The 14531-nt window shown below is 55.4% G+C and overlaps 1 protein-coding gene across 2 annotated transcripts in view; it reads left to right on the top strand.

Annotated features, from left to right (window-relative positions):
• Nucleotides 1-6297, top strand: part of SPNS3 (SPNS lysolipid transporter 3, sphingosine-1-phosphate (putative)) — a gene marked incomplete at its 5' end in the record, with an annotated part of 46066 nt that extends 39769 nt beyond the window's left edge. For both annotated transcript variants that reach the window (XM_082679219.1, XM_082679218.1), the window contains 3 exons: nucleotides 4714-4812; nucleotides 4913-5084; nucleotides 5978-6297. In XM_082679219.1, the coding sequence (XP_082535345.1) occupies nucleotides 4714-4812; nucleotides 4913-5084; nucleotides 5978-6066 (360 nt within the window). In that variant the 3' untranslated portion in view covers nucleotides 6067-6297. The remainder of the gene's footprint in view (nucleotides 1-4713; nucleotides 4813-4912; nucleotides 5085-5977) is intronic.
• Nucleotides 6298-14531: the final 8234 nt, after the last annotated feature.

Here is a 14531-nt window from a genome sequence, read left to right as displayed (position 1 = left end):
GGAGAGGCCACAACAGTGAGAGGCCCGCGTACCGCAAAAAAAAAAAAGGGGGGTAATCATAACCAGCCTGGCGGGGTAAGCAAGATAGCCTGAAGGAAAGCCCTCTGTATGTGGAATCGTGCTGGCAAATCCTTTATTTTTTGGCCAAGCTGTACAGCATGTGGCACCTTACTTCCCCGACCAGGGATTGAACCCGTGTCCCCTGCATTGGAAGTGTGGAACCGCTAAGGAAGTCCCAGGCAAACGTTGTCTTGAGTGGGGCTGCCCACTTGTCCTCTGAATCCTGCCCCCTGCAGCTTCCTCCACGTCCCCCCCTCCCCCCGCCTGCTCCCTGCTGCACACGGCAGCCCTGCAGATATGTGAAGACTGCGCCTGTGTGTGCTCCCCCACCACCACCGTGTCTGTATTTGCAGGAATGATTAACCTGGCAGAGCCAGGCTCTTTGTAGAGCTGTGTGTGGGCTGGGGACAGGCGAGGAGGGGTGAGGGGGCCAGTTAGCCATAGTCTGAGCCATCTGGGTCTGCTGGAGCTGGCTGGCACTGCCCAGGGGGCCGGGCTGGACGTGATCCAGCCTACTTATTGTTCCCCACGGTCCTCCCCTGGCTTGGAGGCCTCCAGCCCCTAAAGCTTAGTGGGGCCTGTCATCCCAGGAAGGCTTCTAGCCCCCCTTCCCCTGCCTCCCCACCTTCCCAAAGCCCCTCAGTGGAGGACAGCCTTGTGACACTTTGGTGGCCGGAGCTGGACCAGTCCCTGCGGTTCTTGGAGCTCAGTCCCCTGACAGAGAGAGGGGGAAGGCTCCAGGGGGGGAGTGGTCTCCGGCAGCTGGGGGCTCCCAGCTGTAGGGTGGAGGGCAGACAGATGGTAGCTGGGGGCAGGGTGAGGAAGGGTGGGAGGTGACATGACCTGGAGAGTAAGAAGCTGCGCAGGGGAGAGGAGAGAGAGGGTGGTAGCTGGAGTTGGCAGGTCATAGGTAGCTGGGGTTGCTTTTCTAGAGGTGAGGCAGGAGCAGGCTCCAGGGGCCCAGAGGGGAGATGGGTGGAGAGAGGTCAGCAGGGGGTGGGATGGGGCTGGGGAGGAAGCAGCGTGCAGCCAGGCAGGGGCAGGAAGAGTGGCGACACTGGTGTGGCAGGAAGTGCAGGGAGGTCCCTGCTGGCTGCCCTTGCTCCTGAAGCACAGAAGGTGAGAGGGCAGCAGAACCCAGGAGCCAGGATTCTGGAACAGTCCATCCGCTTCCACTCCCAGTCCTGCACCTCTCTGGCTGGCCTTGGTTTGCTCAAGTGTGCAGAAAGGTGGTACCTACCTACCAGTTACGCCCAGGCTACGCGGGCAGAGTGAGCTAAGCCTGTATCACGCACGTTCCTGCGGGGTTGCTGTGGGCTCCATGGCCCCATGTCAGTCCTGCCTCAGGGACACGGCTCTCTTTGATCTGCTTATCCACAAGGAGGAGAACCCAGATTCTCTCTGGGGAAGAGACCTCAGGGGCTCTTCAGTGGTTCCCAAACTTCACTGAGCCTAAGAATCAGGTTTGGGGGAGCTTGTTACAAATTCAGCTTCCAGGCCCTCTGTCTTCAGGGTCTGATTCAGTTGGGTCTGTGTTGGGTTGAGGGGTCTGCATTGCTGTCGAATGTCCTGCGTGATCCCGGTAGAGCCGTTCCTCAGAACGCACTGGAAAACACTGGTCTAGTGTAGCCAGCTCCCCAGCTCGTAAACCCTCTGCGACATTCTGACTAGTGCAGTCCGTCCCCTTGTTCACCTACTCTCTGACGGGGAGCTCACTCTTTGCACGCTGGGAAGCCCCTACCTCCTGGTGGGTGAGTTAATAAAAAGGACCTTGGCTCATCACAGCCAAGACCCACTTCAGACCCACCTCCGGCAACCTCCCCCTGCCCGGCAGGGCCTCGGAGCGCCTCGCTTCCTGGAAGGCTGGAGAGTGTGTCTCCCCAGATGAACTCCCTGCTTCCCCAGACCTACTGATGGGGTCTCTGGCTCCCTCCACACCCTCCTGTCTGTCTGGGCCCCGCTCCAGCTTACCCACCGCCAACCGTGGGGAGTAGGGTAGAAGGGGGACTCGCTCCAGGTCTGTCCTCCAGGGTGCTGGAAATCCGCCACCAGGCTCACCTCCCACCTCCTCAGCACATCGCCACCCCCTCCTGCTGGGGGCTCATCACCCTCCTGGTCTCCATGCTTCCCTGCTCTGCCTGCTGCCCCTAGGTAGCCGTCTGCTCACTTGTCTGTCTCACCCTCCCAGGGGTGTCTGGGTGGGAGGGCTGAGTGGGGAACGTGAGGCAGGCTGCCAGGGAGTCTGCACCTGGTGACTGGTGCAGTAACCAGTAACCGACTTTCTGCACTCCCTTGATGCACGCCCTGGATTGGCGCTGGTTATGCCCCTGGATATAAAGGGAACAGCTCTTCTAAGAAGGGCGAGTCAAAAACAGAGGGGTTTTTATCTCGGAATAGAGTGTGCCTGGAGTTTTGGGAACCCAAAAGCCTCTGAACTTCTAAAATTACCTGCTGGGCTCTCTAGCTGCTGGTGGGGCCCAGCCTTGACCCTTGGCTACGTGGAGACCCTGGGGACCCAGAACAGGCAGGGGGAGACCTACCTCTCCCGCCACTGGCATCAGGGGCTGGTCCAGGTCCCGCAGGTTGGAGTTCCTGGGAGGGGAGGAAGGGAGGGTCCAACCAGCCCCTGCACGGACTTTTTTGGACACTCAGAGTCCATCTTCTAGGAGGCCCTGCCCTTCTGCCCAGAACCACCAGTGAGTAATCACATAATTATGGGGTGAGAAGGAAGCACTTGGGGAAGGTGCAAAGCTGTGGTCAGTTCCTTCTCAGGCTTGTTGGCAGGTCTAGGTGATGGGTGGGAGGCCCGGCCTCTCTCACCACCTGGACAGAGTGGCTCAGCGCCGGTGACCCCGGGACCAGCCGGTCACCCTCAAGAGTGACTCTTACTGCCCTGCCCACCCACAAACCCCTCTCTCCAGTCCCCGGGCTCTGGCCTTCACACCTTGGCTCACACCGTCCCCTGTCTGGAGTTCCCTTCCCTGCTCTCGCTGCCAGTTAGCGGTTTTCGGGGCTTGGGGTGAGCTTCTCCTCTTGGTTCTTCTCACTGTTTTCCAAATGTTCTATAAAAAATGCGTAAATATTGCTGGAAAGTTTCCTTCTTGCTTCTAACAGCAGAATGGTCAAAGGTCAGACCCTGGAGAAGAAGGCCTGGGATCAAATCTCAGCCCTACTATTTCCTGGCTGGGTGACCCTGGGCAAGTTACTCACCCTCTCTGTGGAGGGTTTCCCATCTGTAACATGTGGCTAGTAATCGTATCTCCCTCATGGGTTGGTTGAGTGGATATATAAGATATATATATATGTATATGAGATACAGAAAATGCATACAGGAAGCATTTAATACATGTTAATTATTATAATAATTATTATCATCGTTATTATTCTCTGATGGGCTCAGATTATGGACAGCTAGGCCTTGGGGCTAAGGCTCTGGGGTGAGACGTTTCCCTGTGGCTGCCCTGTTGGGACTGTGTGACGTGTGGCTTCTACTTGAACCTCCTGCCTCCCTCCCCTCCCGTGCTGTAGCCCTGGGTTCTGGCAGGGCCTCTCCTGAGACCAGTCTCCATGATGGTTCTACTTGACTTACTGAGTTGGCAAACTTTCAGCTAGTCCCCTCTGTGCCTGGTGCCTTGCTGAACCCCAGGGACCCCAAGAGAACTTAGGCAGGAGCTTTGCTGCTGGACAATGTAAGGGTAAGGGGAGGAGGACCATGAACCTTCCAGCTGAGGGGGATGTGCCTTCAGTTAGGGGTGCGCACGAGCTGGGGGAGCTCAGGGCAGGCACCTGAACTCTGGGAAGGCTTCACAGAGGCGGTGACCCAAAGGTCAGTCCTGAAGGACGAATGGGGATGCTCCAGTGGACCAGAGAGGGGAAGGCTTGCCAAGCAGAAGGCACAGCATGTTCAAATGCCTGGAAGCTTTCTGCCCCTTAGAATCATAGGGCATGATTTCAGCCTGATGTCCTCCAGGTATCAGATGAGGAATGATAATGAAAGTAACCCTTTATGTAGGTACTATTATTATCCCCATATGGGGTTGAGGAGTCCGAGGCACAGAAAGGTGAAGTGACTTGCCCAAGGTCACACGGCTAGTGAGTTGGGGGTGTGGGATTGGATCCCAGACAATCTGACTCTGGAATTCATATTCTTAACCTCCCAAGTGGGCCTTTTTAGCAAGCCTGCCTTCGGTCTCTGCCCAGAGGGGCTTCTTGAGATGGGGGCTGAGCCCTCCACACCACTCCGCCCAGGCGCCCACACGTGCAGGCGCCTAGCTGTGCACCCGCTCTTCACCCCACAGCCCACACTGCTGCCTTGTGGGCCCCTGAGCTGGGACACACCTGCCCCATCACATGTCACAGCCATGCCTGGTCGCCCTGATTTAACAGTGAATCAAGAGGGGTGGCCTTCATCAGGGACCTGGCAGCTCCATCCCAGGGGACCAGGGAGCCTTCCTGAGCCTCCAGGCGACCTGATGGCTCAGTGGTGGGGCTTCAGGCATTGGGTTCGTCGACCCCCTGCCATCCCACTCTCTTGGCCAGCCTGTCACCCTGCCAGGCTGGTCCTTGGCAGCCGGGGGACAGAATAGGGCATGAGGGGGCACCTACTCCTTGCCCTCGCTTGGGGAGCTCCCTTGGTGCTTCTGTGTTTTGCAGTCCGTGGTGGTACCCAGGTGCCGGGGGACGGCAGAGGCGCTTCAGATCACAGTGGGCCACGTCCTGGGAGATGCCGGCAGCCCCTACCTCACTGGACTTGTAAGGCTGGGTGGATGGCAGGGGTCCAGGGAGGAAGTGCACTTGAAGGCCTGGAGGCTGGTCTGGTGGGCCCGACAGACCCAGCCTGTCTCCTCTGCAGATCTCCAGCGCCCTGCGGGCTGCGCGTCCCGACTCCTACCTGCAGCGCTTCCTCAGCCTTCAACAGAGCTTCCTGTGCTGTGCCTTCGTTATCGTCCTGGGTGGTGGCTGCTTCCTGCTGACTGCACTGCACCTGGAGAGAGACCAGGCCCAGGCCCAGGCCCGGCAGACAGGTACCCCTGCCACCTTGCACCCATACCAGGCTCAGGGCTGACCCTATAGGAGCAGGATCACCACCCACCCGCTGAGCCCCTGGCTAGTTTATTTGTTCATCCATTCACCCATAGTTATTACGTCCCTGCTATGTGCCAGGCAAGGTGGCAGATGCTGGGGAGTGAACACCAAGTCCGAGCCCCCATGAAGCGAAACAAACAGAAGAAGTAGAAGATAGAGTATGCTCAAGGTGATAAGTGCTACGGAGAGACATAAAGCAGGAAAGTGGGGAGAGAGGAACAGGTGGGGGCAGGTTGCAGTTTTTGAAAGGGTGGTCAGAGAGGTCCGCACTGCGCGGGGACTGAGTCATGCAGCTATCTGGGAGAAGGTGCTCCTGGCAGGGGGAAAAGCTAGTGCAAAGGCCCCGACGTAGGAATGGACCTGTTGTGTTTGAAGACTGGCAAGGAGGCCAGTGTGGCTGGAGCCAGGAGCAAGGGGCCAGTGGTTGGGACGAGGGTGACAGTAATGGGACCAGAGCGTGGGGGCTTTGGGGGCCTTTGCAGGGACTGAGGCCTTACACAGAGCGAGATGGGAGCTGCTTTCTGGTTTCCAGTGCACAAGCCCCAGGGTGTCTGATTTACATCCTAAAAGCACCACTCTGGCGCTGCTGTGTTGAGAACAGACTGCAGGGGGCTAGTGTTGAAGCAGAGACGCCACAGGAGGCCCTGCAGCCGTCAGGGGAGAGCAGCGGGGCTGGGACCATGGTGGTGGCATTGAAGGTGGGGAGAACGGGTCGGATCTGGAATTTATTTTGAAAACGGAAGCTAGAGGATTTCATGACAGGCTGTGCCCAGGCCTCGTCCCCAAACGCCTTTGCCTCCTTTGGGGCTGGCTGAGCGATTTCTTCCCACAGGGATCCCTGACAGCAAGGACGTGCACAGCGAGGCCATGGAGAGCCAATGCCTGCTTCCTAGCACCGGTGCCTCCCCAGAGGAACCCTGAGGCCCCTGCCTTGCAGCGAGGAGGTCCCACCCACCCTGCTCGCACCTTTCTGGGCGGCCTCCACTGTATCAGTGCCTCTGCCCACCTTTGACTGCGGCTCCGGGACCCTGGCCAAGCTGCACCTGCCACTTCTTCGCTCCCAGCTAGAGAGCTGGCAGCGCCTGTGGCTGGGCTGGGAATTGAGCTGTCAGCACCCTCGGTGGGAGGCCTGAGCCTGTGCCTGCACCCCGCACGAGGCCACGCCAGCGCGGGTCCCTCAGCCTGGCTGCTGGCGGCCCGATTAAAGTGTGGCCAGTACAAAGCCCGTGGATATAGGCCTTTAGACCTATGTTATTTATAGCCTCAAGGTGTCTCTGCTGGGATTAGAAGCAGGAGACGGGGAGGTGGGCGGTCTGGGCCAAGGGTGCAGGGCTGCTCAGCATGGGCCTCTGGGCGTCCGCACCCTGGACCGCCTGCTCTGACCCAGGTTCCCCAGTCTGCAGGGGCAGCCCTCTGCGTGCGTTCACCCTCTGAACGAAGTGGGGGCTGAATCAGTAGTCTTGAAGAGAGGTTTCTACTCCGGTGCTGGTGTGGGAGTGTGGCTGCAAGAACCAAGGAGGCGCTCAGAGGAGTGCCTAGGCCTGCGCAGACCCAAGCTGGGGGGCTGGCATGGCTGTGCATGAGGGCCCTGCTCTGCATCCCGGCCTCCTCCCGCGCGGGGAGGGCCGGCTCGCTGGGACTCGTATTTGCCCCTGGGCTCGGAGCAGCTGGGCACAGTGGGCCCCGCAGGAGATCAACAGCTTCCAGGCGGACAGCAGTGGGGAGGCATGTCCTTTCCGCCATGAGCATAAGCGGGTCTCCCCTGCCCTGGTGCCCAGCTAGGCAATCACTGTTCACTTGCTGATCGCCACTTGCGGTGTGCCAGGCTGGGCCTGCCTCCCAGCAGCTGTGGGCAGAGCAGTGACCCAGACTCACACTCACCTCCTGACCCTTGCTTGCCGTCCTCCTGCCCCCCTGTGGTGTCCTCCCTGCCCCTTATGTTGGATGGGACAGGCTCCAGGAGCTGGACACTCCCGCTCAGCCCGCGCCTGCCACGCTCACCCCCAAGTCTCAGTGGCCCCTCAGGAGCAGCTGTCACCAGGGTGACCTCCCCTTCCACCCACGATCTGACGCTTGGCGCTCCTGAAACGGCCGGCCCTGAAGTTAGGAGAGAAAGGATTCATGAGGCTGCATGGTAAGGGTTCTGCACCCAGTTACAGTGTGGGTGTGGGAGAGGGGTCTGTTCCCACACCACCAAGCGAGTCTCTGACTCTCGCTGGGGGCCTACAATTCAACTCGACTCTGAGACGATCTACCCAGAGATAGCATCAGATTCCGCAGGGTAAGGATGCAGTGCAAAAGACTGTCCCTGTCACCCCTGTGCCACGCTTCAGATGCCAATCACAAGTCCAGGCTGTGACCAACTGTAAATCCAAGGTTCTCACAACCCCTTCCTTGGGTTCCATTAATGTGCGAGAGAACTTAGGAAACCCATTTACTCACTGTATTGCCAGTTTATTATAAAGTATAGCTCAGAAATAGCCAGACGGAAGAGATGCATAGGACAGGGTATGGGGAAAGGACTCCACACTGTCTCCAAGCAGCACTCCCCCAGATGTCCATGTGTTCACCAGCCCGGAAGCTCTCCGGACCCAGTCCTTTTAGATTCTACGGAGGCTTCATTACTTAGGCATGATTGATTAAACCGTCACTGGTTGATCTCAATCTCCAGCCTCTCTCCCCTCCCGGGAGGTAGGTGGCGGGGGTGGTAGAGCTGAAGTTCCAACCTTCTAATCACAAGGCTGGTTCTCTGGCAAGCAGCCTCATCCTTAGGTGAGTTCCAAAAGTCACCTCCTTAACAAAGGAAAGACACTTTTAGGGCTCTCATCACCTAGGAAACTCCAAGGGTTTTAGGAGCTCTGTGCCAGAAACAGGATGAAGACCAAATATATATTTCTTATTAGAAATCACAGTATCATAGTTAGTTTCCTCTGAGAAGGAGGCAGTCGGTCTGTGCGGGATTCACTGGCTGTGCGACCCGGGCCACTTCCTGTCTTCTCTGAGCTGCGGACTCCCCAGCTATATTTAAGAGGTGTGCTGAATGTGATTTTTCTAACCTAGACCTCATGTGATTTCTCACGGGCTGGGTCTAGGTCCACAGAAGCCCAGCTCCAGGATCTTCCTCCCTACAGTCCTGGGGAGGACCCCTGTGAGATTCAGCTCCCAGGAGATGGGCAAGCGCTTCCCAAGAGCCATCAGCTACCCCCACCTCTCCCACCTCAGAGTCCTCAGGCTGGGGAGAGAGATCAGAAACATGCGTTGGTACCAGTGGGTGCCCATCTTGGTGTTGGGCAGTGACTCCAACCCTGCCCTTGGACCTCACAGCCCCAGAAGGAACAGGGAAACGCTTGGCTGGGCCAAGTGAGGCACACCTATGGGCAGAAGAAGGGGTTACATCCCTCAGAAGCGTTGAGGAGTCAGCCTAGGAGCTGGTAAAAAGCCAGAGGTGTGGGGAAGGGAATCCCTGGTGGATAGAACAGGCCGAGGTGCAGGGGATGGGGCAGAAGATACGTGATGAATCACGGAGAGGTGTGGTGTGGTCAGAAGGGAGGGGGTATGTGTGTTTTGGGGGAGAGAGAGGGAGCAGGAGAGACTGGCTGGGACCAGAGGGCTCAGATGCCAGCCGAGGAGCTGGAGCATGAATCCTGTAATCAGGGAAGTTCTTTCTGACTCAAGTGCTTTCTGCGGTTTGGGTTGCCAGGCAGGGCAGGGTGGTGCTTTCTGGGACTGAGCTAGACAAAGTGCCCCACCAGGAGTTTATACGATGTTATCATCCAAAGTGTTTGGAGGCGGGGCAGGAGCAGGGCGGGCTGGCAGACTCTGGGAGGAAGGGACCAGTATCTGTTCTGCAAGCAACCCGACCCCAGCTGTACTCAGCTCCCACCCCTTGCCTCTCTGGGGCTGGTCACTCAGACCTCACTGTGCTGAGGTCGCAGGTATAGGTCTCTGAGAACCCAGCCACTCGGGCTAGGCGGGAGGAGTGGTCAATAGAACGCACCTTTCTGGCCAACAGGGCACTTGCTGGGTGATCAGTCCCTGATACCGTGGACTCACTTGTTGGGAATGTTGATGGAGGAGCACACTGCTGAGCAGGACGAGGCCCTCAGACCTGATCTGCTCACATCATGTGTTAATTGCTCTTCCTGGACACACGCTGCATTCCAGCTCCCAGGTGTCATCCAGGTATGCAGGTGTGCTTGGTCAGTGTGCGTGTGCCTGTGCGTGCTCATCTCTGTGTTGGTGTGTGAGCACGTGAGGAGGTGTTTATAGGGTCTGGATGAGAAAACTCTTCTTCCACCCTGACCTCAGGCTTGAAGCGTTAAACACGTGCGTCGAGATGGTCACCCCAGTCCTGGCTTGTCCCCCTGCAACACCAGACATCAGTCTGTTTCATTCCCTGAAGAGTCTATCTTTCCTTCATGCCTGGGTGGGCCTGTGAGCCTTCTGGTTTAATGCAGCTGCAGGAGGCAACCAGAGGTTGTTGGAGCCAAGCCTTATCTGACACAGGGAGGTATGGGACTGCACGTGCTCTTTCTGTGGGACCACATCAGTTAAGGTTGTAGGGTGGTGTGCAACAGAAACTGACTGATATCTTAAGCAAGAAAGGGATTTGTTGAAGACCTCAGGAGCTCACTGTGAGCTCTATGGGAAGATTGGAGATTCAGGGGCCAGGGCTCCAGGGCCATCTTATTGGGACATTTTCTCCCTATTCTTTTTCCTAGGCTGGCCCAGCAATATATTTTTTTGTTTACATATTTGGGTTCCATGTAAAAGTTTGAGAAAAGGGCTGTTCTGCTAAAAAAAAACAAAAAACAAAATGCTGATCCAATACACCTTTGAGGCCATCTGCACTGGAATGTGAATTAAAGGCCTAGATTGGTATCCTGTGACATCAAGATTTAAAGCCCTGGCTGAGAGAGTCCAGTTGGATCCTACGCCCATGCCTTGATTTATAGCTCCATTAAGACCAGGAAACCAGGGTCACTTAGCAAGGGAAATGGACATTGAGCATCAAAATAAAACATCAGTGAAAGAAAACAAGACCAGAAAAAACAAACCCACAAAAACCAACGACTGTGTGCATTACAGTGATCCTGGGCAGGCCACTGGCCTTCTCTCAGATGCAGCCTCTCACGGGACAGGGAAGAGGCTGGACTCAGTGTCCTTCAAGGGATTCTTCACTTCTCATAGTCTGAGTCCATGATCAAAGGAGATCGGAGCGTCTGTAATTCAGAAAGTGTTAAGGATGTTCAAAAGACAGAACAGGAACTTCTGTGTTAGTGGGGACTCAGAGGCATCTGTTCTGAGCAGGAGAGAGAGGCAGAGACGAAGCGTTCTGAGCAAAACTCGTGAGGCAGGCCCAGGCTGGGGGATGGAGGGGCTCCAAGAAGTCCTCAGTTTGGCAACAGCGGGAGCAGAGAGGAGGTGTCCTCTCCCTACCCGTGGGTGGTGCCCTGTGGAGAACGTATTCAAAGGGTGGGAGGGAAATGGCACAGGGAAGCTAATGGAGGGTGGAGTCAATCAGGGAGAAAATGCCTTTACCAGAAGGGCCCGGAGAGGAATCTGGCTGGTTCTGAGTCACGCAGAGCAACAGATACATGATGCAAATCAGCACACACTTACTGAGCACCTGCTAAATGTCATTTACTCATTCAGTCACAAACATTCTCTGAGCACCTCCACTGTCCTGGACAGCGGAAGTGAATCAGACAGCGTATGGGCCCTTAAGGCTCACGATCTGTTGTTGGGCCGGTGGAGGGGAGTGGTGGACTCATGTACAAACATAGTCAGCACAATGAGTTTGGTGTGATGGAGGAGGGATACACAGGTTACTCAAGTAACCTAGGGGAGGAAATGACAATTGAAACAAGCAGGTCAGGGAGGGCTTCCTGGAGGAAGTCATGGCTGTGCTGGATTTCTGAAGGACTAATGGGAGGAGTGACCTAGGTAGACAGCATAGGCAGAGCAGGACTAAAAAGCCGGGGGAGGGGGCTGCCCAGGGGACGCTCTCCGTGGTCCTGAACCATCAATGTGTTAGTAGGACAAGGGCTTTTGTGTTGAGGGGAGAGCGGGAACTAGAGACAACTGCCCCCAATTCCTGCCACTCCTCTGGGCTCCAGGAAGTATAACTATGAGCGAGTTCAGGGAGATCAATTTTCAGTGTAGACGGTGTAATTTTGAGAGATGGGCTGTAGGATCTAAGGCTGGAGATTGGCATGGGTCATGAAGAGTTATCGGAGATCATGTTAAGGAACTTAGATATTTTTAAAAAATTAATTTTATTGAAGTATAGTTGATTTCCAATGTCATGTTAATTTCTGCTGTACCGCAGAGTGTTTCAGTTATACATATATATATTCTTTTTCATTTTCTTTTCCATTATGGTTTATTACAGGATATTGAATATATAGTTCCCTGTGCTATACAGTAGGACCTTGTTGTTTATCCATTCTATATATAATAGTTTGCATCTGCTAATCCCAAACTCCCAAGCCATCCCTCCCTCACCGCCCCCCCCACTTGGCAACCACAAGTCTGTTCTCTGTGAGTCTGCTTCTGTTTCGTAGATAGGAACTTAGATATTTTTAATCCTGTAGGCAGTGGGGAGCCATGGAAAAGTTTTGTGCAAGGTAGTGGTAGGGTTGTATGTGTGATTTAGAAAATTACTGGCAAAAAATATGAAGAAAAGACTGGACGGGGGACTTCCCTGGCAGTCCAGTGGTTAAGACTCCGCGCTTCCACTGCAGGGGCTGTGGGTTCGATCCCTGGTCGGGGGACTAAGATTTCACATGTGGCTGAAAAAAAAAGAAAAGAAAAAGACTGGAGGGGAATGTTGGAACAGGTGGTGTTCATCTTTAAAAGGGTCCAAGTGAAACATGGAGAGGTTTGAGCTAAGTCCATGAGCAACTGGGACACTGGGAGATATTAAAGAGAAAAAATGGACAGGCCCTAGAGGTGGGAGTTGAGGGAGAGGAAGGAGTCCCAAATGGCTCCCAGGTTCCCAGCGCAGTGACAATGTGGATGCCACTGCTATTTGTCAAGAGATAAATGATACTGGGTGGGAGCAGGTTTAGGGGAAAGACGATGAATTCAATCTTGGATGTGCTGAGTTTAAGGCGCTGGGGGATATCTAGGGGGGAGTGTGCAGGAAACTGCATGTGGACCTAGTGCTCGGAGATGAGGCCACATCTAGAGATGGAGGTTGGGGTGTCCTAGGGAGGTGGATAATTGTTGAAAGCCCAAGCACGGGTGAGAGGCTGCCAGGGGAGAGTGTGCCATGTGAGCAGGGAGGAGACTGAGGCTGAGCCCTGGAGACACTCCTGTGTAGGGAGGTGGGCAGAGGGGAGGTGGACTGAGCTCCCAGGTGGCAGCCGTGGGGGAGCCAGTATTTCTCAGAGTGTGTTCTGCAAAGCTGTAGTCATCTTACGAGATGTTCTGTGGTCTGGCACGCATGGGGACAGGGCAGCCATGCTTCCCCATGGGAGACTCCCAGTGTACACTCTCAGATTACAGACTCTGAAAAGTTCCTCAGTTAGGAAACCTAATTCTCTGTGTTTATCCCACCATTTCCCAAATATACTTGCCCTTGGGACACTGGCCACTAATGAAATGTGCCCCATTTGTTTTGAAATTATGGTCTAGACCTAATGAACGAATATCAGAAGGCCCTTTAGCCATCATTGAGTTCAGCCTCCCATCACGTTGATGAGAAAGCTCTGTCCTGGAGAAGCTAAGAGCATCGCTCTGGGGCAGGAGAGGAAACGCTGGATTAGGGGGTAGACACACCTGTGTTTAGTGCGAGCCTCATCATTTACTAGTGACCTTAGGTAGATTACTTCTCTTCCCTGGGTCTCTTTATCTGTGAGATGAAGACAAGAACCCTACAAGTTCTCTAGCTGATGGTCCCAGAGGCTCTCAGGAGGCCACAGTGACTTGCCCAGGGCCATACAGACCAAAAGGGCTTATTGTCCCCCCATCACCGTGCCTTTGGTGGCCCCTTAGCCCACCTAAGGACCCACTCTAGAGAGTGCCTTTGAGTTAAAATCCCAGAAAACCCCACAGACTGGGAATGGCTGGCTTGCTTGGTGGCAGCGTAGAGGTCCCCCAAATCTGAAAGGCTCAAAACTCTGCCAATTTTCCCCTGCTCCAGAGCCTACTCAGTGGCGGAAAGGCAGTACCATGGAAAGGGAATGCTCCCCTTTCTGGATAAGGCCTAAAACTGCTCCCTGGGCAGAGCTGTGGCTGAAAGGATGAGGAATTTTGGGGAGTGGGAAGGGGACCATGGTGTTGGGCTTAGAGCCATGGTTCTGCCTTCTTCACTGCTGGACAGGCCCCTAGCTGGCCGCATCGCCCCGCTGGGCACTGTCCTTTAGCTAGCACCATCACACAGTTATGAAAGTCAGTGCCAGGGCTCAGTCCCAACCCCATGGAGCTCCTAGGTCTGTCCTTCCCTGTTTAATCACCTGCCATCCTGGGCCACCCCGTGGAACTTCCCTCACCCAGCTTTGCAGTCCTGGGCTCAGCAAACTGGAAAGAGGCAGCAAGGCAACTTTCAGAACGAAATCTGTTTTCCTAACCCTCCCGCCACAGTCATTCATACCCAACACGATGAAGCATATTTTTAGTCACTTTGCAGAATTTAAAATACACCTCGAAGGCGCCAAGAAACACCAGCTTGGGGATTAACTCTGCTCACAAGAGACGGTGGGGCGGGAGTGGGGAGGGGTGACTTGTGCTGTGTCACCCGTTGGCTATGCCATGACTCACCGTGGCCGACACCTTCACGAGATGCACCTGCCCATGGATGTGGGCTCTGGAGCAGCCTGCAGTGGGAACCGAGCTCCCAGCCCAGGCCGAAGGTATTGCACCAGCCTGGGTCAGCCCCAGCCCTGCTGCCAACTAGCTGCATGTCCACCGTAGGGTCACTTATGGGCCCTGGAACCTGTGTGTGAATAACTCTGGTTTCCCAGGCTCTGTCTACTTCTAACATTATGTCCTCAGCACTCTGTACAGGATTTTCATTTCAAAGCTGCAAACAAATGAATGGGGGAGGGAGTTACCAAAACCACAGCCCCTCTGAGATGGGTGAGAGTGGAGATTGTGGCCCTGAATACAGAAACTACCTGACCACTCTGCACAGGAGACAGGGCACCCCGCTCCCCCAAGGGAGGACCTGGGAGACTTCCAGACCCTTTAAATCCTATCCTCCTATCTACCCCCAGAGAGAGAAACTGAGACCCAGGGAATGTTAGGGGTCTTGTCTAGGGTCATGCCACACACCAGGGCAGAACTGGGCTAGGACCCAGCCTCCTGTCTCCCATTGAGGGCTTTGTCGTGCGCTGCTGAAGTGTGATGCTTGCGGTTGCCCGTTGCCGTGCCCTCAGGAG

Source organism: Grampus griseus (assembly GCF_964374135.1).
Source record: "Grampus griseus genome assembly, chromosome: 20".
Classification (NCBI taxonomy): domain Eukaryota; kingdom Metazoa; phylum Chordata; class Mammalia; order Artiodactyla; family Delphinidae; genus Grampus; species Grampus griseus.
Note: the sequence above shows the minus strand (reverse complement) of the source record. Positions and strands in the feature narration are given on the sequence as shown.